General features: G+C 43.7%; 1 protein-coding gene and 1 long non-coding RNA gene across 3 annotated transcripts in view; one reads left to right on the top strand and one right to left on the bottom strand.

Annotated features, from left to right (window-relative positions):
* tshz3a (teashirt zinc finger homeobox 3a) overlaps positions 1 to 10530 on the bottom strand; it is a 17824-nt gene extending 7294 nt beyond the window's left edge. Inside the window, exon 1 of the mRNA XM_030054479.1 lies at positions 10188 to 10530. Within this exon, the coding sequence (XP_029910339.1) occupies positions 10188 to 10227 (40 nt within the window). The 5' untranslated portion in view covers positions 10228 to 10530. The remainder of the gene's footprint in view (positions 1 to 10187) is intronic.
* On the top strand, positions 9506 to 23325 carry LOC115361157 (uncharacterized). 2 transcript variants are annotated; one of them, XR_003928385.1, is made up of 3 exons: positions 9506 to 9643; positions 11611 to 11712; positions 23234 to 23325. It is a non-coding gene; the product is annotated as an uncharacterized LOC115361157 (long non-coding RNA). The 2 variants fall into 2 exon arrangements; XR_003928386.1 differs by lacking the exon at positions 23234 to 23325 and adding an exon at positions 15544 to 15663.

Here is a 23325-nt window from a genome sequence, read left to right as displayed (position 1 = left end):
GGGGAAAGACAAGAATCATTAGGTTTCCTCAATGATTCCTGGGGGGGATCAGAAGGGTAAGAGGGAGGTACACTTTCTTTCACACAGTCAACATCTCAGTCACGCCTCGCACAGAAATAGCAGTAACACATACACGGAAAAAGCACAAACTGCAAAAAAAAAAACACATATATATATATATATATGCCTCACATGCAGAGAAAACACGTTCCACCTAAACACACAACAATCTCAAATACACCCCCACATAATTATAAACAAAGCCAGTCAGTCAGTTATGACACCTTTCCCCTCACACACACACACACAGAGATATACACACGCACACACACACATACATGCAAGCGATGAGGAAAGACAGTGACATCTTGGCATGCAGGAGGCATTCCTGTGGAGTATCATTTTCATAAACATAAGGGCCGCAGACGAGGAGGGAGAGATCATCTGATAGAAATACTGCAGTGCTGCTCTGACGATCAGGAACAACAGACAGGGCAGGGACAGGGGGTGATTAAGCAGGAAGGTGCTGTGGCTGCCTGTAAACCAAAGCCTTTCATTGTCTCTCTCTGTCTCCCTCCTTCTAACCCATAGCTTATTTCTCTTCCACTGTAGTTAACAGCATTGTCTATTTTTTTTTTTTTTTTTTAAATGGGCATAATATGCATCGGCAATAACACTGAATACTGAGACCAAAAAAAAATATCTATCATCTGTCTTCAAGGAGGAAAAAGCTTTCCATTGCTATACTTTATAAGATTATTACCATTGAAACTGCAGGCAAGCGACTGAATAGGTGTGCACATTAAAATGTATATTTTAGTGAATGTTATTTTGTGAAGGCGCAGTGCGTTGCCTCCTCATTAAGCTACGGCTCAGTCTTGTACCCCTCCTTGACTCAGATGACCCGAGTGCATGTTCCTCGTCTGGCCTCCACAGCTGGGGAAACAGTGTGGGAGCCAGATCACACCCAACAGCAGCGGGGTAAACAGGATGTGTCATTAAAACTTTACCTGATTCTGCTTCTCAAATACCAATGCTCACCAATGCACCGGAAAAAAAAAGGGAAAAAAAAAAAAGGTATAACCTTGCCACAGGCGTAGTGATATAAAAAAAGGCACGTCCTTTGTACCGTTACAATATTTCATCTTTGCTTTTTATGCTAAAAAAGGTGCAGCGCAGACGGCAGACGTCTGTATGTTATAAAATAAAAATGTACCTTTGTCTTTTTTTATTTTTCAATTCTTCATGTATCATTAAAGGATGTAGGGATGTGACGCAGGGTAAACTCGGTCCGTTTTAACTAGTGGAATAATCTCTCCTAATGTACCTACTTTTTGCCAGCTGTTGTAAACCTGTATAATATACAGTAAATTCATTGTGTATAATAATAAAATGTTAATCTTTATTGCACGTTGCAAAACAGAGCTACAAAGGGCTTCACAATCAAGATAAAAGACAACTCAAAATACAAAAATACATGAAGTATTAAGAAAAATGCACAAGCTAAGGCATATTACAGTATACTATGCAGGGACAGTAATAAGAAGTATAAAGCTTATGCAACATAATAATAGGATAATTATGATTTCGGCTATTTATAGGGGTGGTTATTTATCCAGTGTGTATCATCAGCTGGATTTTGAGTTTGCCCAAGTGTTTATTTATTACTGTACGCATAGAGAACTGTGCTGTGTGTGAGGAGACAACAGGAATTCAGGAAGGAGGGTTAAAAGGGAAAGATTCAACAACAGAGAGGAAGTAGTCAACATGGGTGGTCCCGCAGTGTTTAACCTTAAGATTAAAAAAAGTTTTATGATGGCATTCAAGGAAAAAGGAGGGGGAAAAAAATGGAGCAAAGACATTACCGGCAACTGTGGCCACTGATTTAAGGAATCCTTGTAGCGCTTTGTTATACATGTGCACGATCATGGGATTTAGTCCTACAGAAGGTGTCGAGTTTAGGATCAGAGGACGTTAGATTTTGCTGCCGGGACCTTTAGATCACATGTTGAGAAATATTTGGAGTCGGACTGGGAGGAAGGTGTCCGAGAGGAGAGAGTTAAACTGTGTCACAACATGACGAGTGTTTCTTAGGCCTGACATGTGTACAATATTTTAACTGGACCCTGACGCCCTTAAACCAACACGGCCCCTCAGCAGGGGGCTCTTACTGACAGGAAACAGCTCCAGAGCACTACAGGGCAGGAAGTCACCTCAGTCTCAATCAAAAAACCACAAACCACTGACTTCCACTCACTCTCTCAAGTTTCCCAGCAGCCAAAAAACTCCTTAAATAGATTAGAAGAATTTCAGCCCAAAACAGCCCCATTCTGTCAAAATACCAGCAGATCAGTACGATACCTAAAATGCCTTTCTGCTGTACACATTTGTCAAAGTAACGCACTCAATCAAACTTAGTTCTCTCTCGGTTCCCTTTGATCCTCGCGGGCCTGTTCAAAGTCCCACGAGAAAATATGTAACAGGTGATCTGTGGTCATTTGAAAAATTAACAAGTCCTGACATAAGTCCTGACATAACTTTTTTCAGATATGAACTGAGAAGGCAATCCTACGCCGGTCACATTTTGGGGTCTTTACAAGGTGTTACACACCGGTTTCCTAATCCACTAAGCTTATACAAGCTATCATGGATGTCGCTGTCAGTCCCCCCCCTCCTCATTTTTTTTTTTTTTTTTTTATTTGTGTGTGTTCTCTACCCCCTGATGGCATTGTGAATACATTGTGTCCGCCGATTGTAGTGCAGGATGTGTGCTATGGGAGATGGGAAAAACAGAGAGATCATTCTGGCCCCAGGCAAAGCTTAGGGCTGAACCTTGTCAATGCACATGGTGAGAAAAGAGAGAAAGAGAAAGAGAGAGAGAGAGTCAGACACACACCCGAACAAAGACAGAGACTGAATAGATTCAACCCTCGGCTGACTGTTGTGTTATGACTGGACCTCAAAGAGCCAGCTGAACATACAGACCTTCACGACCTGACTATCACTCGTTTATCTGCCGTGAAACTGGCCACAAACACATAATGGTCTCCCTGACGAAGTCTTAACATAAACAGCGATCGGGTGAGCAAGCGAGCAAGGCAGACCAACTCATTAAGTCCCGGTTCCAGTGTTTGGAACATGATGCAGCCACAATAAATGATGAAGAAAATGAAAACAACAGCAAAAAAAAAAAAAAAAAAAAAAAAAAAAAAAAGACAGCATAGGCAGCTTCCACAGGTGCAGATCCAAGGGCAGCAATGCCAGAGGTTTCACAAAGAATTATTTTCAGGGAAGGCTGTGTTCCAGTCCCACATTCAGCATCAAGCCTATCTTGTCTGAAGACATGTAGTCAGTCAAACTTCCCGAAAGTAACCCACTTCTTTGGCCTCTTCACTCCCTCCCTCCCTCCCTTTTTCTTTCTTTCTTTCCCTGCGCCTCACTCAAACAGTCCTCCAGCTCAGCTCCATGGATCATATCTTTTAACTGCTCTTTCTTTCCCCTAACCTTAGATTAATGAGGTCTCCTGACGATGGTGTGACTCCGGCCCAGGTCAACAGGCTCTGCTGGGACTCGAGCCGGGCAACTGGAGGAAAAGTTTAGGTCAGGTTGGGGCCAAAATTACGGCTAAGGCAGGGGTTTTCAAACTTTTCAATGTTCCTGAACCCCGAAGTTGGCTCTCATCAAGCCGCGGACCCCCATCTGAAGTAATTTTGACAAGATGAACCCACATGAAAAGATATTTTGGACTGTGTTCACTACATTGTTTCAGTGTTCATATTTGAACAATGACAAATGGATTCAAATTGGTGAGGATAAAATTTAATGTTAAAATAATCTCTCATACATTTTTTTTTGTATCGTCATAATTCATAGTGAATTAAATGATCGTTATATATCAGACTATTCCTTATTTTTCCAAAGAAGGCCCCACAAGAACTCCAGTTTGAAAACCACTGGGCTAGGAGAAGAGGGTCTGGGGGATAGATGGATGGATAGATGCATGGATGGATAGAAAGATAGACAGATAAGCTTTAGGACTGAAGCTGGGACTAAAGTTGGGCCTAGCGGATGAAGTTGGCAAAAATTGCATGGGGCTGAATTTGATGCTACAATTGGGGTTGAAGCTGGGATTAAAATAGGGACTGAATTTGGGACTAAACCTGGGGCTGGGGGATGAGGATGGGGCTGAAGTTGTGACTAGATTTGAGGTAGGGGCTTAATTTTTGACTGAGGACTAAGGTCGGGGCCGACACTGGAACTTAATTAAGAGCTGGGGCTAAAGCTGGGGTTAGGGGATAATGTCAGGGTGGGAGCCAAAAACCAGGGAATAAAGTCAGTGCTAGTGCTGTGAGTGGGACGCCCAAACCCCTCTCACAACAAACAGCTGCTGCCGTGATCACCTAGCAACGAGAAGGTGATGGACACAGCCTGAAGATGGATGGCCACCATAAATCACACCAGTGTGTTTGAGGAGGAGGAGGCAAGAACGAGGGAACAAGGGAGGACAAAAACAAAACAACTGTTTTTTCGCTCTCTCCTGTAGCCATAGCCGCAGCAGCAGAGCTGGCCTTGCCTTGACCTCTCACTGTACTCTTTTATTCATGATTGTTGGGGGAATGACGTGGAACTGGGGACTCTTCTGGGCAAAGCTCAATGGAAAGTTCTAGGTAATCACTCCAGTCAGTTTGACTGGGTTCAACTGATCATTTCATAATGTATAATTGCAAAAAAAAACTGTACTGAGGCTTGTATGTGTCCTTCAGTGTGTAATTTTTTTTTTCATGATCTCACTAACTTTTGAAAGACGATAATTATGACAGACTATACCTTTCATAAAGCTACCCTCCAGGCAAGGCAATCTGGGTAGTGTAGTTGCGGGATAAACATCCCTGGGCTATCTGATTATGGCCTACTGCTGTGGCGCTGGTGTCTAGTAACACTCAGAGAGAGAGCTCAGCCATCCATCACACAGTGAGTGTCTGTCTAAGGCTTTCCACCCTGCTTCTTCTAGTCCTGGCTCTCCAGTTACAGCCATACACGGCCGGCCTAAATAATATTCTCCATGATAAATGGCACTATAAGCCTGGTATCCATCATTAATCTGATTTTTAAAGAAGCATCCATCTTGGAGAGAGCCTGTTAGGGCCACGGGAGAGCAGAGCAGCTAGGGTTCATTTAGAGGCCAGCCTGCTGCATGAGTGATACCTGTCAGCCCTACTCATCAGGGAGCGGCTCACACATACACGGACGCACACATACAGCATTAAACATTGACGCCATATGGCCACACTCGCACACACGCATGCACACTCACGCACACAAACACAACTCCATGCATGTTTGGCATGCATATATTATGAGTACACAACGACGACACACTCATCGGCTCATACACTCACAAAGCAGATTTCCCCCCCCCTTCATACAGACATCTAGAGACATGTCATGGAAGAACATTCTGTCACTCATCGAAACACAACTCGATGTAACTCAATCCCCTCTGTCATCTCGAAAAAATCTCCCCTCCCAAACGCCTCTCCTTGAGGGTTTCATGCAAACTCACTATTCCCTGGAAAAACTCTCCTCTCTCTTTCTCACACACGTTCACACAAATGGAGTCCTCCTCTCCCGGCTCTCCATTTCTCTGTCTCTCTCCACTGACTCTGCCCCTCTTTTCCCCATTCCTCTCTTTCTCTTTGTTTCTCTCGGTCCCCTCTCTGTCTAGTTTTCTCCTCTTTCATACTCCCCCTGTCTTTCTCTCTCTCCCTCTCTCTCTCTCTCTCTCTCTCTGCCCCCTATCCACCTCCCCTCTGTGTGTGTCTGGTAAAGCCTGTTTGATAAATGACACACGTCAGCGTGTCAGAAGCGAAGGGTGGGTCAGTGATAAATGACTCTGTTGAAAAGGAAATCGGCTCTCTGGCATGGCCGGGCTATTCTCCTCCTGGATTGGGTTTCAGGACCCCTGAAGACCGGAGCGGCTCAGTTTCCCCGAAAAGAGCACACATCCCACCAGGCTCTGACGCTCTTTACCTCTGGGAGGGGCGGCCGGCGGGGCTGGAGGGGTGGGAGGAGGGTGGGCTGCTGGGGATGGTGGGGGGGGGGAGAGAGCCAGCCTGCCCCAATTGTCGCCACGGTGCAGCTGCATCTATCACAACAGCGGTGGGACTATTTTTACAAAGCCTCCGACTCACTGCCCAGACAGCAGTCCCCGGCTGAAAACCTCAGCTGAAAGCACACACTAGAGTCAGAGAAAGAGCCGAGGAGATGGCTAACGGTTTTCTATTTGTGACACTACTACAGCAGTTGCACTCCTCTTTCTCTCCCGGAGCCCAACCCTATGGCTTGACATCTGCCAAGTGTGTGTTAAAAAGGAGAGAAGGCCCATTTCACCGCCCTCGCTCTTCTCCTCATTACCCCCCCTCCACCACCACCGCCGCCACTTCCCTCCTCCTCTTCCTCCTCCCCCTTTGCCCTGTCTCTCTTCTCACCCTATTCCTCTCTCTCTCTCTCTCTCTCTCTTTCACTGACTCGCTGGCAGGGTGGCATTGTTATCATTACACAGGCAGGATTTATGGAGTCAGGGCCTATGGCAAAAACAAAAAGGCATCTGTCAATACCTGTGGGAAACACTCCGTCAGCCCTCCTCCTCCCTCACCTCCTCCTCCTCCTCCACTGGTGCTCACAGCCTCATTAGGTATGCACTTATCAGACACATAGATCACAGACGTGACTCAACCTCGCCGGAATCCAGCCACAGGACTTTCATTAGCAACGGGGGCCCGCAACGCCAAAACATTCGCCACGCCGCACACCTGCAAACACAACGCCGGCGGAGGCTCATTGTTGTCGAGCTCGCCGCTCAGTCGGTCGGCGCGGCTGTCGAACAATCAGGTTCCAGTGCGCGCGCGACCCCGTCGCTTCCGTAACGACATACTTTCACACGTAAACAACAGGAAGACAAATAGATACAATAAAAAAAACAGGCGACTTCTCTTCTTCACTTAGTGCTTTTACGGCCCGGCCACAACACGGGCGCATATGTCTGCAACGTGTCCTATAAACACGTGTTTCTTTATTAGCGTTGCTGTTAAGAGTGTGGATGTTTCCATTGCGTGCATGTGTGTGTGTGTGTGTGTGTGTGTGCACTATGTCGGTCTTATGTGTCAGAGTTGGCATATATGCTGCATAGGTGAGGAGGAGAGAGAAGATGAAACTGGGCAAGGTAGGAGGGATTAAAGGGCTAAGAGAATTATGGCCTGCGACTGACTTACCCCATCAGGTGCTCTATGGTTGCAATTCCTTTCATCACTATCGCCAGCCAAACCACACACACACACACACACACACAAGTCCAAACCCAACAAATCCAAAAGCGGATGCACACTGATTGGAGCGTACTGATGCACACACACACCCACACATGAGTGATGGCTGCCAGTCTGGCATAGCTGACCTGGCAGCTATAATCCTGACCCTGCAGAAAGAAGAGACCGTTGCCGTGGAGCCCAGTCCAAACCAGACAAACTCCCCCGCCCCTCTACTTCTCTCCCTCTCTGTCCCTGACTGACACAGAACCTTCTGCAATCTGCTCCCTCGTACACAAATGACCGGATCACACTTGGAGCTGGAGGCATGACACCTGTGAGACGCGGCGCCCTGAAAATGCTACAAACTGTCAATACATCCACACCAATAGGGCGCGCATTCCGTACACATACCGAGGAGAGAGTCACGCTAATAGGCTGCACATTTCAGCTAAATAGAGCCGTCTTTACCCATATGCTGCAAAGCCGATGCTGACTTCCTCTTAACGAGGTGGAGGATTTCAACTTTCCACAGCAATTTCAACAGCTTCAGGCCCTGGGCTCGCGGGAAGCCTAATCTCCCGATGTGAATGAAGGCGGCCCTGTATATTATCTGCAGCTGTAAGAGTCTGTTTCTCATGTTTGCTTGACTGTTTACGTGGCCAGCTGCCCTTGGTTGTTAAGAGCACTCAGACCTGACCCAGGTACGTGGGCCCATTTGTCACCTGCAGCGGAAAATTGAGTTACAGCACAACCAAAGGCGAGCGGCTCTGTGTAATATCAAGTTGATTACATCAAAGTGGTGGCAAACCTCATTGGGCCGGGCACCCCGAGCTTGTCATCTCCAATCACAGGGCCTGTCAGGACTCCATCAGCCTCTCGGCTAATTGGACCAACGCTAATGAAGCAGGCAAAACAAGTTTTCCACTGCGGAGAGAGAAACCCTCTCAGACAGAGGAAAAGGAAGGAAGGAATGAAAGAGGGAGAGCGAGAAATTGGTGGAGAGAGCGTGTGTTTGAGAGACAATGAGAGAGCAAGGGGAGGTGGGTGGGGGGGGGTAGATTTTTCATGCAAGTCTCAAGGTTGCAGTGGGCTGACTCTCCCCCTAAGTCCCTAATCAAGGCCCATCATCTGTCATCCTTTTCTTTGCTCTCTCTATCACCATGCTCTGTGCTGCAATCAATTCATCATCACCCTTTGTGTGCCACTGAACAGTTGACAACTTTATAACTTGCAGCTGCACGGGCTGACTGACGGGGGTGGAAGGGGAGCATGAAAAAAATGAAGAAATGAATAGATGAATGAATGAACAAAGAATTACGCTTTCAGGGAAAAAAAAGTTGTTTTCTAAAAACACAAAACGATCTATATTACAGCCTTTTATTCTCCTTCGTCAACAGAGAAACATCATGTAGAGGGGAGGAGAGAGGAGATAGGAGGAGGGAGGAGAGAAGGGAGAGAGAGAGAGAGAGAAAAAAAAAAAAAACATCCCTCTCGCTGATCTGAAATCAGAAAGCTTTCAGTCATTCTTTATGTGCTCCCCGCGGCCACTCTGAGCCAGTGAGCATGTACATTAGGCTGGGGCATTTTGATGAAATAAAAGCCCAGGCCAGCTTATGGCTAAACAGAATGGGAGCACTCACTCAGCCTGTCTCTGATTGACCATTAAAGCCATTGATGAATGGGCCTGTCAGGGGAGAGACAATTAAATCAAACATGAAACAAAGCCGTTGTGACGGCCCGGTCTGACAGAGCAAACCCATTCCTCCCCTCCATTACATAGCACACGGCTCCTTTTACAACCCCTAACCCACTCCTCCCACCCCTTCTCTCTCTCTGTGTGTGTGTGTGTGTGTGTGTGTGTGTGTGTCTGTGTGTGTGCTCAAAGAGAACAAGTGAGGATGTGCACATGGGAGTGTGATATTCTGTACTCAAAGTGTGTGTGGGTGTGGGTGTGTGCACGTCCGAGTGTGTGCATGTGTGTGCCATGTCTCACCACCCCTCTTACTTTTTCGTGAGTCACTTGACCATCAGACTGAGAGAGAGAGAGAGAGAGAGAGAGAGAGAGAGAGAGAGAGAGAGAGAGAGAGAGAGGGTAAAAAGTACACAGGGCCTTTCAAAGTGGTTTAAACGTGACGTCAGGGGCCTGCAGCACATGGTGGGAAGTGATTTTCTGATGCAAATCGGGAAGGAGCAGATCAAAGCCGCATGACAGCCAATCAATCAACCGTCAAATCAGACATGGCAACTGTCGATTATGGCTCCTTCCAGTCCACGAAACCCCTTTGTCTGCGCTGAAATTGTTTATCTTATCCCAGGCAAAGAAAAAAAGGGGAGAGGTAGGCCTATTTCGCTGGTGCAAAGAAGTTATACGCTCGGATCAAATGCGCACAAAGCCCGAGTCGCCCTTATGGCACGCCTCGGGCACTCTCTGTCAACAAGAAACACCGTTTTTCCAGAGGGTTTACTGTTGAAATTCACATTCAGGGGGGGGCAGCTGGGGTCTGTAAACAAAACGGGATTCAAGTTGGGAACAATAGGAAGCGAAACTTTACAGCAGCCAACTCATCCGATAGGACAACTGTAGCCGAACGTAAAGCGTGGAGAGGGCAAAACGCAACATTACAAATCACTGTACACCCGTGTAATTCCTGGAACATGCGTTTTTAAAATAAGCCCCAAAAGTGTCCGTGTTGTCTCGTTAGGGCAAAACAAGAGTGGCCGGGAGCAGCGAAGCGCATGTAAGAGAGGGGAGGAAAAAAAAAAGAAAGTGGAAACGGAAATGCAGTGACTATAAAGTGAGCTTTACAAAACGAAGGTAACATCCCCAGCTTTCTCATAATAAACCCCCTTTTTGCGCATATTACGGTGGGATCCACTTACCTGCTGCGCGTTTCGGCGCCTCTTGTTTCCTCCGCGGCATTTTTTATTTTGGGAATTTCCGCGAAACTCTTCTTTTTTTTTATTTAATATACCCCTCGCCGTATCCGGGAAGATCCACCTCTACTCAAAGATTCACGCCTTCATGTAGTAGCCTACACAACATCGGGGAGTCCGATGGAAAGGAGAACTAAAAATCATCTTTATGGAATGGTAGCCTATGGAAAAGTCAGCGGAAAAACGTGGAATAGATGAGGAGGAGGGAAAATACGGTCAGATCGCGTCAACACTGTCAGTGGTGATAGTCAGCGTCCACCTCGGCTGCCTGGTCTGGCAACAAGCAAAGTTGAGGGATAAGAGAGATGATCGCGTCACTCACAGCAGGAGAATGGGCAAACCCACCGCTCCGTTAACTCTTTACTTCTCAGAGAGGGGCGGTCACCACGAGTGGGTGTCCTCCTCTCTCTGTTTTTCCATACAAAGATACCATCCCCTGAGAGATATTACACAGGTATTGCTTATTACAGCAGGATATATAAAAAAAAAAAAAAAAAAAAAAAAAAAATCCAATCTGCATCATTGCATCCACTAACAAACAGTCATTGTAATATTCCATTAATGTCGCTGTAAGGGGCTTACAGTGTGTCTGTGGTGCTCATTAGCGAGTTTATTATAACCTAACATCAATTTACATATGCATGTATTTATGGCTTATTATACATTCATGTAATGTATTCCTATAGGGACTCATGGTTTTGTTGTGGCATTTATTTAATGACTTACTATGACTTATTATTTCTCTTCTATCACTATTTCTTTATATAATAACTTATATAATAACCTTATAATAACTGTATATATTGTTTAAAAAAATATATACAGTTTGCTATTTAGTGATATAATGATCAAATATACATGTATTTGATATGGTATGTAAAATTCTCAAAACAACTATTTTGATCAGGTTTGTAAGGATGTGTGGCTTTCACTTTTTTGTATGCAGTTAGATAGGAACCATTAGATAGGAATTAATGTTTTTTGTTTGTTTGTTTGTTTTTACAACAGTAATTGTTACAGCATAATAGTCTGCAAATGTATTAGTTTGTATTTGCATTTTTATATATAGCTAAAGTCACATTCCTATCTTTATTTGTTGCCAAAAAAAAGATAGGCCCTCATATATCTTTGTTATCTTAAGGAATTTGTCCCCATCGTGCATACACACCATATGCCCTTCTCCTGCTAATTTAATGTGAGCACTTTAACGTAAGCCTTCATCACAGTAAAAGCAGCAGTTCTTCCATATATCCACATTAGGTAGAGATCAAAGCCAGTTCAAGGAAGAAGCGTCTCAGTGCCAAGGTAATGATCACATGGCCATGTTCATTTTTCACCGGCTCCCTTTCTCTTTTTCTTTGGCCAACAGTATCTCTGGAGAGTGGGATGGTCCTTGGTTTCCCCTTGTGTCTGTGATGAGTGCTGACCCCTGCCAGCCAAAGACACATACAAATACCGAAACATGCTGCATGTGAGTGCGTGACGCTGCACACACACACACACACACACACACACACTGTGCAGTGAGTATGAGTGTTCTCATATTCAAGGACCTGCTCCCGCTCTCTGTCACATACGCAAATGTGCAAACACACACTTTTTACATGCACACATGCACACACATACTCTTCCTATCTCACATAGACACAAAAACATACTCAGAGAACAAGAATTAAAGGCCTCTGTGATCAGGTCTTGCCCCTGCCTCCCTCTCTCTAACAGCGCAGAGGCTGGGTCTCTGTCACTTTAACAACATGAAATTACAACCCAAATGGGATGTCAGGGGTTAGCAGTGTCTCTAAGAGAACTATGTGAATATATTTCCTCCCATGGACTTACCCCTATCTTGACCTCCCCCAGGAACAAGAAGTAACCCGGTGATTGGCGTTTTTACAGCCAAATTAAACTATCTCGGAGGCTGCTAAAGGCAGGAGGGGAAAGCAGCCTTTCCAAAATTAGTGAGCCATCATCATGACAGAAAGTAGCAGGGACATGGTGTCATCCAGCCACTGTATCGATTAACCCATAAATAGTATATGGCCTCCACACTGTGGCCCTTATACTGTAAAGGGGGAGCTGTCTCTGCTGGGCGTCTGTCTTACTTTGCTCCCTCCATAAAGCCCTTACGTCTCAAGAATGCAACATTGCGGGGTTTTGCACTCGGCACAACGTGGAAAAGGACATTATGCATTCAATTTGTGAAATGCAAATTGTGTCTCAGATGCTTTAAAGTGTGAAATGTGAAAATCGATAGTGATATTTAACATTATTCTCCCAATGAAGGTGTGAAACAGAATGTGGAGTATCAAGGATCTGATTAAGGAAAAAAAAATTAAGCCACACAATTTACACAAACTTCATTACTCCAGAGTTTCAAGCGTATTATTTGTTGCAGGAAGTGAGTTTCAAATGATTCACTTTTTTTTTCCACAAAGGACTGTGATTCTCTCTTATGTCAGGTAGCCTTGCCGCATTATTCTCTCCTCCTTGTTCTTGACACCAGGATTATCATAAAAGAGGACGTCTGTCAAGCCTGCATTGATTTGCACACAAGTTCGTCCAATCAATCTAAAAGTTGCGATTAAAAAGCACGAGCTGCTTCTTTTCTTCTATTGAAATCTTTGGCAAAAAAGGGAGAGGCCTTTCAATTTCATAGCCTCCAGAACACTCAAGTATTCATTGCGCTCTACTTTTCTCTTTCAACCTCTCTGCGGGAGGCAGAACTCATGACATCTATGTATGCTGCTCCTATTCATGATGCTATTCAGCCTTCAGATGTGTGTTGCAAGTGATCCCTCAATACCATCAGATCTTTCTTATTGGCATGCACCCAGTTGTGGGCCTGTCCGCAAATGCAGCTCAGCGCAGTGTCAGGGTGCAAAGTGACAGTTCTGGCAAGACAGTCCCATTTAGGAGCACTCTGTCCAGACTTAAGAGCAATAGTCAATTGTGCGATAAAGTTTTGCCAGTATTTGTAAAAAAAAAAAAGAAAGAAAGAAAGAAAAAAAGAAAAAGTAAAAAGGCAATACGGTGACACTGAGTAAGATTTTCATTTATTGTCAGCAAATAGGCATTATGTGTGTGCCTGTGTGTGTGCTTCCCATGCTTATCTGTGTATTCATGTGAGCACGCTCGTGTGCATGTGGGTGCGTAATGCATGGCCCTGTTGAGAAGAGTGATTGCTTTATTCCTGCCTAGTAGGTGCTATTGGGGCCAGGGCCGTGTCTTTGGGCAGCTATATGGATGGCTTGAGGAGGTCTCCATCATTCATAAAGCACACTCCTACATGTAGAATTGATCTAGCAAAGAAACAGGGTGGCAATAGCAGTTCATCAGTCTTCCCCAACCACAAATCACTCGGAGGTGTCCCCCCAAGGGAGAGGTGACACCATTGTCAATGCAGTCGTCCCCTCAGACAACAGAAGGGGCAGGGCAAGAGTTCTCCCTCATATTGTGGCCCCAAAGTGTCCTGAGAAATGTGAACAGCGTTTGGTTCGTAGCGGCGGTGTGAAAATATCCGTATTATTAAAGCACAAAGCATGTCTGTGCCATAAATAATCAGAGACGACTAATGCGAGTCCTGCGGCTGACAATGGACTGAAGCCTAGCCATAAAAATAAAAAATTGAACGTCTTTTTTGTCTTGTCTATTTGTTATGCGTTTTCCTCTAAAATCATTTTTGATTATTGCATACAGTTAAATTAACAGGTGCGGCTGATAAATTCAAAGGTGGGACAAAAACTGTTTCTATATTCACCCTCATTTTTCAGTCATCTGATTAATGTTGAAAATGCACCTACACACCGAGCACCGAAGTCAAACAGGTTTTGTAATGGATGCATAATTAAAGCTACCTTTACTCATAGTGTTTAATATATGCATCTCTGCCTATTAATAACCCGGTTCATTAATTTGTATAAATCAGCTATGTATGGCACAGAGTAATTTCCACTCTGGTAAAGAGAATTGGTGAGATGAAGCTCTTGCCTTTGGCCTTGGGTTGCACATTACACTCATCTTACATTAGGGCATATGCTTCTCCTGTTCCTCCTCCTCCTCCCTCTTCTTCGTTCTCACACCGTTTGGACTTTGTCATTGATCTTCATTCTAAAATAATCTCTTATCATTTCTCATTGTAAGCCTGCAGAGAAACCTTTTCCAGATCCCAATTCATTAGCTTCACACTGAAAATAGAAGCTCAGGGAAAGGTGGACATGTGATGAGAGCTCAGAGTACGCACCCTTAAAATATGTCCACCAATCCAACTTAAACACTCACAATCTTTTTTTTGGGGGATTTTGACATCCTACATATTTCACTTTTTGGCCATTTCTGGCCCCGAGCATGAAGCCTTCGCTGTGACAAATTACTTTTCACGTCTAATTCTGTCAGTTTATTCTCGGTTTTCGACGCTTTCCCCCTATTATGAAGCTGTATAGTTCAGAGGTTTCAGTTCATGTCTTCATTAAAAACATTAACATTCACAGGCCGAATGGGTCAGGCACTGAAAAGGTCTCCTTAACATTTCTCTGTGGTTCTCCCCAGACAGCCAGCAACCAACTCTTTCTCAATCATTGTCCAGACAGGAGAGAAGATGCATGTGTGAGAAGAAAGTAGATTTTAGAATCCTGCTGTAAATTATTATGAAAAACCATGCTAATCTGACAAGGTTCATCCTTTAGGGGTAGTAGATTTCAATTAGCACACTTCTGATTGTAGAGGCAGAACTCAGACGATTGATCAAGCCTCTCTCTCTCTCTCTCTCTCTCTCTCTCTCTCTCTCTCTCTCTCTCTCTCTCTCCCTCTCTCTCTCTCTGCCTCATTGCCCAAAAGAACCTTTTTAAATATTCAGGTAGATTATGAATGGTTACACCCCTATCTATTTATATCTCTTTTATTGACAGTATTACATTTATATGGAGTCAAGGTGAGGGATTTAATTTAAGACTCTCACAGAAGTGCTCAGAATATTTAGGAAAAGACTGATTAAGGAAGTATGATTTATACCATTAACACTTTTCAGAAAAAAAGTTTAAAGCAGTATCAGTTGTAACGCCTAATATGCAATTTGCTGGGTTATTTGCGCCAGCATGGGCAACATGACATGAAACTCCTCAGATAATTTTAATAAGTTGTAAGACCTATGTGTTTACTGAGTGACTAATAATTGTGGTGTTACCTTGTTATGGAAATTCTGAGCTACATCTGGCACATCGCTTCTCTGATGTCACGTCAGTCTGCTTAGTGCTGTCAGCTTGTGTTTGGGAGAAGGCTGATTTCTCTCTTTCCCCTTCCTTCTCAGGCGGGGAACATAAAAGAGAGGATGTTTATGATGGACAGGCAGCTTTTTAAAGAGAAGCATCACAGAGTGTTGGATGGGAGGGATCTGAATCGGGACGGCTGTGATGTGACGAGACAGACAGGAACATCCTTCTCCCCGTGTCGAGATGTCAAGCAGGGGAAGTCTTAGCAGAGTAGACAGTATCATCACTCCTCCCGAGTGAGGCAAGAATTCACCAGGGAGGAGAGGAGTGAAGGGACATTTGTGGAGACTGGACATTATCTCGGCCATTTTGGCCTGACTTTTGCGTCAAGTCGCCCTTTTTCTTTCTTATCTAAACGTCCTAACAATATATTTAGCGCGCGGGAAGCATTTTTTCCATGTAATTGTAAGCTGCCATGTCATTGCATTGAACCCTCCTAATATCTTTGGAGTCAATTAGACCTCATTCAGTGTTTAACCTCTCTAAATACATTATTAACAATGTTTTTTTCCCCTTCATATTTAATGGCATTTCAAATAGGGACAAGTAGGTAAACATAAAATTAACCTGATGATATGTTTTTTCAATATCCTTTACACAATCAGTACCCGCTGGTGTTGGCTGTATGTCCCAGGTTGTTGTATACAACATATGAGAAACATCAACAATTTACACTCATTTGCTTTAGTTGTTTTGGATCAAATTGATGGAACTAAAACATAACATTTATAACTTCCCTCTGCGTTCAAATTGACCCCAATTGATAAAAATGAGAGTAAATTTGAAGGTAACAGCAGGGTTGAAAAGTTATCTTCCCCATGTCAATTATTCATGTAAGCATAACAGCACAACAGCCTGTAATAGCAAAGCACAGTATTCTATATTATATACATATATGAAGGACTCCTAAAGACCACAGCTTATATCATGTTAGTAGTAGCTGAGGTGGTAGCAAAGAAGGAGATTTTCATGCCAGATATTATAACACAGTATTAATTCATTGGATTCACTGTGCTACTTTCTCTCCATCCCTTACATATGGCAAACCAAAGGTAAGTGCCAAAGCAGACGGATGCTATTAAAGTTAGCATGGCTCGTATCCATGCATGCACTTTGGGAGGTATCTCTTCCTCTTGAATAATGGCTGAAAGACATCCCTGTCTTAGAGATAATCTGCATAAATTCACACCCTTTAAAAATGTGAATTTTCTGTCTTTCTCCTCCCCTATCTCCTCTCCTGTTTAGTAATTAGCCTTTGATCCTCCTGGGCTTAGGCAGGCGTGAAGATAGGAGGACAAAGAGAGTTTAAGCGATGGATTTGTCATAGAAATATCTCATCAGTCTGAAATCTGAGGGCAGAGCTCCCAATTTACTACGTTACAGACCACATCTTGTAGCACTATCAGTTAAAAAGGAGGTGTCAAGCAGAGTCTGGCTTTGACTGTCATGCCAACTCCATTTGCCTGGGTTTTACAGCGTGCCCCTTGACTTTGCCATGTGTGGAGAATCACTAGACGCTGGTGATGGGCAGTAATTCCCTTGCCTATATATGAGTGAGTGATCAGAATTCATATTAGCATCTTAACACGCTGATGGCAGCCTGTCACTCCAGGTGCCAAGTGGTCTCCTTGGACTGCAGTCAGTCACTCACAGGGAGAAAGCAGCATCCCATTTTATCCGGTTGGCGAGAACAGCATGGACTTGGTTCCATCTGGATCCTGGATGAGGATATTCAGTTCAGTCACACCAGATTCTACTGTAGCACAAAGAAAAACCTTTCTACTATGGCAGAACAATGTAAAAAAATATTTATTGTGTATGCCTCTTTCCACATGATGCATATGTGTGGGCAGCGTGGCCATCCCTTCACTGACTGTAAGTTTTATGTTTATTTTCAGAGAATTTTTCTACAGCGGGTCTTACAGTGTGCATTTTCTGTTAGCAGCTTGTGATTCTGTTCTATTGGTTTCTCTGTCTGTGATATCATGAGATTAATGACACTGTCACACACTTCTGAAGCGTCCTTAACTAAGATTCAGCAGCGTAATGTCCACTCCATCTTTGTTTCATTTTTACCATTCAAAAGGCATTCCAATCAGCATTAGGCCATCTTGAATCCCTCCTCGTTCTGGCTACTGCACAGCGATGGTGCCAGCATTGGAGGGGGAATGTTTTGCCAAACAGATGGAAAAGCATCACTGTGTTGCACACACACACATACTTTCCTCTTGGTGATTTCACGGCCTGCTTTGACATTCAGTCATTCATTACAAAGTGAATTAATGTGCCAGAGTTGCAGTTTCCCTTTAAAAACAGATGTCTCCGGAACATCTAATTAAGCAACACACCAAATCGTTGCCTCTCGGTCATCTCCAGCCATTTTGTCTCTGCGCTACAAAACAGTCCAAAACAAAGCGAGGCCCAGTAAGACGGCTCTCAAAATTAAGCTGTAGCTCATCTGAATCTGGCTAGGTGTTGTGGCTGTGACCTCAGCGCCCAATAACCTAAATCACCATTTAAATTATTCACACAATAACGACCTCAGAGCACTCCATTATGAACATTATTGCTGAGAAATGGGCTCGGCTGAGGTGAAGGATGAGTCTTATCTTTCGCTGTCAGTCGGGGCATTAGTCATGGTAACGGGTCCCTCAGACCTGCGTTCAGGGGTTTCATTGAGCTTTACATAGCAGATTTATCATAGATCACCAGCTGATGTCAATGTCCCAACAATGAGATGAGATGACCCTCTAAGGCTGTTTGCTTTCAGTGGTGTAATTTAAGGTCTGGCTGATAGAGTATGTATGGATAGAGGCATGCGATCCGTGAGATGCTATCAGGCGATTGTATCCCATATGGTACAAGGCAGCATGAAATAGACACCCGCAATCCCATGTCATGCTCCGTAAAGATAGTAACAAACACACCTAAATCTGCTGCTATACTCCTTTGACATTAACATCTCAATCTCATACCACAGCCCGGGAGAAAATGAAACTTCACCGACAGGAAAAACTTTCCAGTTGAACCAAACAAGAGAGAAGAACGGAAAGTGTTTTCTCTGTCATTGCTCTTTTTTTCCCCTCAATAAGCCAAACTCAATTTATGTCAAGCAAGGTTTAAAGGACCTTGGGATTAAAGCCATAAACTGGCTGCTGTCAGACCTGAAGCCCTGCTAACAATTTAGTGCCAAACTGGCGTTGTTCAATATCATTTCATATTATATCATGTCACGGCACAGTGACAGCTACACATCAGCCCAGTCACAGCTGGTTTGCCCTGAAGAACTCCTCCGATGTCTGTTCCAATCGAAGCTGACTCCACTTTGCTCTGATCTAAAATGGGAAATCTATCTGAAGTACTCTGCAGGGAGTGGGCCCGGCTTTTGGTAACGAATGCCCCGCTAACAGGTCGATCAGGTAATGAGAAGAGATATTTGGGGTGGGGTGGGGAGGGACTGGCACTGTAATGGGCCTGCCAAAAGCCTTCACTGGCTCCATTATAACGGCTGGAGACAGCGCTAATGGAGTAGTCACCTATACAGAAATACAGAATAACTTACAGTGAAACCAGTAGCACGCAACTGGAATGTTTCCCACTTTTTTTCCCCCCTAGATTTGTTTGCAGTGCCAAATGAGTTTAGTCCCATTTTAAGTGAAGGTGCCTCTTGATCCTTGATTGCTTTCTGTCAGCAAATATAAGGCAAGGTTTCAGTCATTTACATGGTGACGTAAAATTCCCTTTGAAAAACTATCAGGCCATTAGGATGTTGACTCAGCTAAATGGCCACAGTAGAGGCTCACATTAATGGAGCTCAGCGTCTCCTTTAAACTCATGTCCACAGCTTCCTAGCCCTCATTCGGTGAAGGTGTCTTAGGGCGCTTTCAGGTTCTCGTTTGCTTGAATTTTGGAGCGAATCGGTCCTGAGATACATTGTTGTGATTTAGATAAGCTTATGGATGGCTCTGACACTCACACTACCCAAATAGAAACCAAGGGGGTGGGAACACAGTTGTAACGAAGATTTTGGTGCAAAGCGGGAAAGAAAGAAAGTCATCTGCTACATGTTTTAACTCTGACATTTATTATACTCCTTTGGAGTTTACATCAAAGGTCAGCTCATTATGGACTGACCTTGTCTGACTTTGTAGGGTCAGCGGCGCCCTGACACAGGATCCTTTGGTAAGCTTTGATCATATCAATGACTGACATGACCACAGATATCCAGGGTTCCTGTATCAGGGCTGAATCTTTGATTTTGTGATTAAAATCATCAGAAGGCGAGCTGGCTTCTTTATAGATAGCTCAGCTTGAGGTTATACTTAGTAATCTGTTGATTCAAGGTTGAGCTCTTATTAAGGTACATATCTAGTTAGGTTAGCCCTGTATACAATCACTCAGTGAATGGGTGGAGAGAGGTGTTGTCTTCTGATCATTTGGCTGATTGGTTGGTTGATATGCTCTTGTTTGACCCAAATTCTCATTGGTCAGACCGTCACAGATGTTACTTTCATAAGCAGAAGCGTGTGTTATTTTCGGTGGGTGGATGGGAAATACTGTATGCAGAACAGATGTATTTTTGCATGCCTCTCCCTTTAAAGTCGACTTTAAAGTCGAGTACAGCAGTTCCTTTGAGGACAAAAACAATAAATTAGAAGATTCACACCCAGATTGAGATTATGATGTGACTGCTGACCAGTTAGCCTAGGCTCAAAAGGAGGAAGAGGAGACTATGAGTTAGCCAGATGCCCAGATGACTGGAAATGGGAAACTTTAATCCGTGCCGCAAGCCGGGGTTAGCTATTGACCATCATGTCAGTATAAAATAATTAAGTTAAAAATGATTCAATATGCTGTAACTGGCTTTTTATGTTTTTTTATAATTCATTTAGGCTACCAGGTAGGCTAAAGTGCATTGTACTCGAGATGAACTAAATCGGCCACATATGAAACTCCAAAAATAACATCATGAATCCGGTAAATTAAATTCATAATCATATTGGAACTTCCATCACTTCTGAAATGAACTGGCCCGAGTTCGATTGGCGCTGTGTTGGTCCAGACGTAAATTTGAATAACGCGTTCACACCCGCCCAATAAAACCAAACTTATTAGACAAACATACCAGAGTTCAGTTCAGTCAAACGAAATACGTCAGGTGTGAAAATACCCATAGACAGAAGGAAGAGCAGATGCCTTAAGATGTCCATTGGTCAATAAAAGATGGAGACTACTGACACAGCCTCAGGTCCAGCACACCGTGTAAGCTGAATCACTTGCTCTTGTTCTACCTACATCCCTGCTTCTGTCTATCTCTTCTTATCTGTGGGCCCCTTCAAGTCAGCATTCATCAGCATCCCAAACATAACCTCTTGAGTGGAGAGCAATAAGAGAGATGGGAGCCCGCAGAAGTCGAAGGAAGATGGGACAATTTGAGCAATCGGAGGAGAGAAGGCAGAGAAGGAGAATAACGGGGGAGGGTGAAACCTCCACGTGTTTGATGGTGATTGGAGACATCACTTACACAAACAATGAGGCGGAGGATGACAACATCTTCTGCATGACGAGTGTGTTTGTGAAGGCTGTCCTCACACAACGAAATGGCACTTTGAATCATCCTCACACCCGGCCGCGTACATACGCAGGCACGCACAAGCCCATATAAACACACGGCGACGCATGCACGCACGCACAAAGACATTTCACTTCACATTTTCCAGCGCTGTGTCATATAAAGTACACGACGACTGGAGACGGGAGGGAGGGAGGGAGGGAGGGAGGAGACAGAGGGTCACTGTGTAAGAGGAAGAAATATGTCCTGTTTGTCACTCAATATAAAAGCACTTCACTCTCTTTCACTTCAGCCGGTGGTGGGTTTCAAATGGGTGATGACTGCACACCTCCGACGTTAAGTGAGAGGCAATGAAACCGCGATAGTGAAAAGAGAGATTAGCGCAGACTTGATTTAGGGCGGCTTGATTATTCCCATTAGGAAGATGACCACATCTGCACCACAGAAACAGCACCACATTGTTGGGAGAGCGCAGCACGCCCTGCTCGCCTCCCTCCTCCCTCCTCCATCTTCGCTTACTCTTCCCTTTCTCTCTTTCCTCGCCAAACGTAAATGGCTTTGACAACTCACTGGTCTATGGCCATTCCACAGCACCATCCTTTCATTCGCCTTCCCCTTTAGGCTAATGTGATTTTACACAGTGGAAGTGGAGGCTCTCACATGCAGAGGACTGGGGGATCAGTGAACTGGGCAGACAGGCCAAACGTGCTCCAACAGCAGGGTCTAGCCAGCAGCTTCAGACCTGGCTGGCACTTTAGTGGGGTGGAAGCAAATGGAGTGTTACTGAAATCGTTCTTCAAATTGCCCGCAGTGTTCACAACAGAAGACAACCTTCTGACATTACAGTCTGTAATTCCTCTCCATGCTGTGATCCTCTGGCAGGATCCGCTTGGCTATTCCAGGGGCCAGATTCACAAAAGAGCTCTGAATATACATCTTAACAAGTTAGCCAAAAAGCCAAAATTTTTTTGGAAGCTCTCAATAAGGTTGCTAAATGCTATTCTCCAGATTTTTTTTTTTTTTTTTACTTCAGTTTTCAAATGCAGCACACCTTACAACTGTATCATATCAGAGTCTGCAAGAACCAAAAGTGTATTTCCAGTCACTCAGATAAATGTGATTGCTGATTTGTTGGTTTGAATATTTAAATCAAAAATGTTCAGGAGGAAAATGTTTACAATATAAATCTTAGATATCTTATAGAAAGCAGAAACAGTTATCTATATTTATGGTTTTACTTAAGTGACTGTAGGTGACTGACCTAAGTGACTCTAAATCACAGAAAAGGCTCAGATGTTGGTTCCAGCCTTTTAGCTATTAAGTATAAAATTTTAATTTGAGAGGTTCCTGTCATATGTCTCATGTTTCATGAAAAGCACAAACCTTTCGCACAAACATACTGACAAGCCAAACTAATCAATAACACGTTCATCTTAAAAGAAAAGACATACTAAATTAATCTATCAGTACTTAATCTACAGTACTGGCATACCTATTTAAATACCTTGAATTTGTATTTTCAATAATTAATATAGAGGTGTACTTTTTCACTTTTTCAAGAATCTAATTTCCTCATCTATTTTTTTTCTGAGGAAGCAAAATTATGAAGAAATTCAGGAAAATACATATTAACTGTATTTTTTTTAATGCCCCTTAAAAAGACCAAAGCCAAACAGCACCTCTGAAGATTTCCTTTTTCTCCTAAGGTTTCCCATCAAGTTTAGTCCAGAGCAAAAGTGACCCAAAGGTAATCTGGTTTAGACTTTGAGATGCCCTTCCTGAGGAGCTGAAATAACCATTGGCACCTTATAAATATGAATGGCTTATTAAAGCATGTTTTAATTTTTTTTTTTTTTTTTTTTTTTTTTTTTTTTTTTTTTTTTTAGCAGTTTTATTTTTTATTGCATTTTGCCAAGTTTATTCTGATGTAACCTTGTTTTAATCACGGCCGCACCTTTGTATTATTTATATTGTTTTTAATTATTGCCTTGTAATTTGCAAAATACTGTGAAAGACAGTGAGGAGTGACTCATTATCACTCGAGCATTTCGGTTTATCTGCATTCTTGCTTTACAACATGAGACGGTGTAATAAATAACACTCACATTTGCATGATCACCAAAGGGAAATCAGCTTTTTTTTTTTCCCCTCTCCAGGGGGAGGTCAGAGTGCAGGGTCAGATGGTCGGTCTCAGTGCTCATGGGTACTTCAGCAGAGCAGATGCGTGCTGACATGTGGCTTGAACCCG

This window comes from Myripristis murdjan, chromosome 6 (assembly GCF_902150065.1).
Source record: "Myripristis murdjan chromosome 6, fMyrMur1.1, whole genome shotgun sequence".
In the NCBI taxonomy this organism is placed as follows: Eukaryota; Metazoa; Chordata; class Actinopteri; order Holocentriformes; family Holocentridae; genus Myripristis; species Myripristis murdjan.
This window is presented reverse-complemented; position numbering and strand designations above follow the sequence as displayed.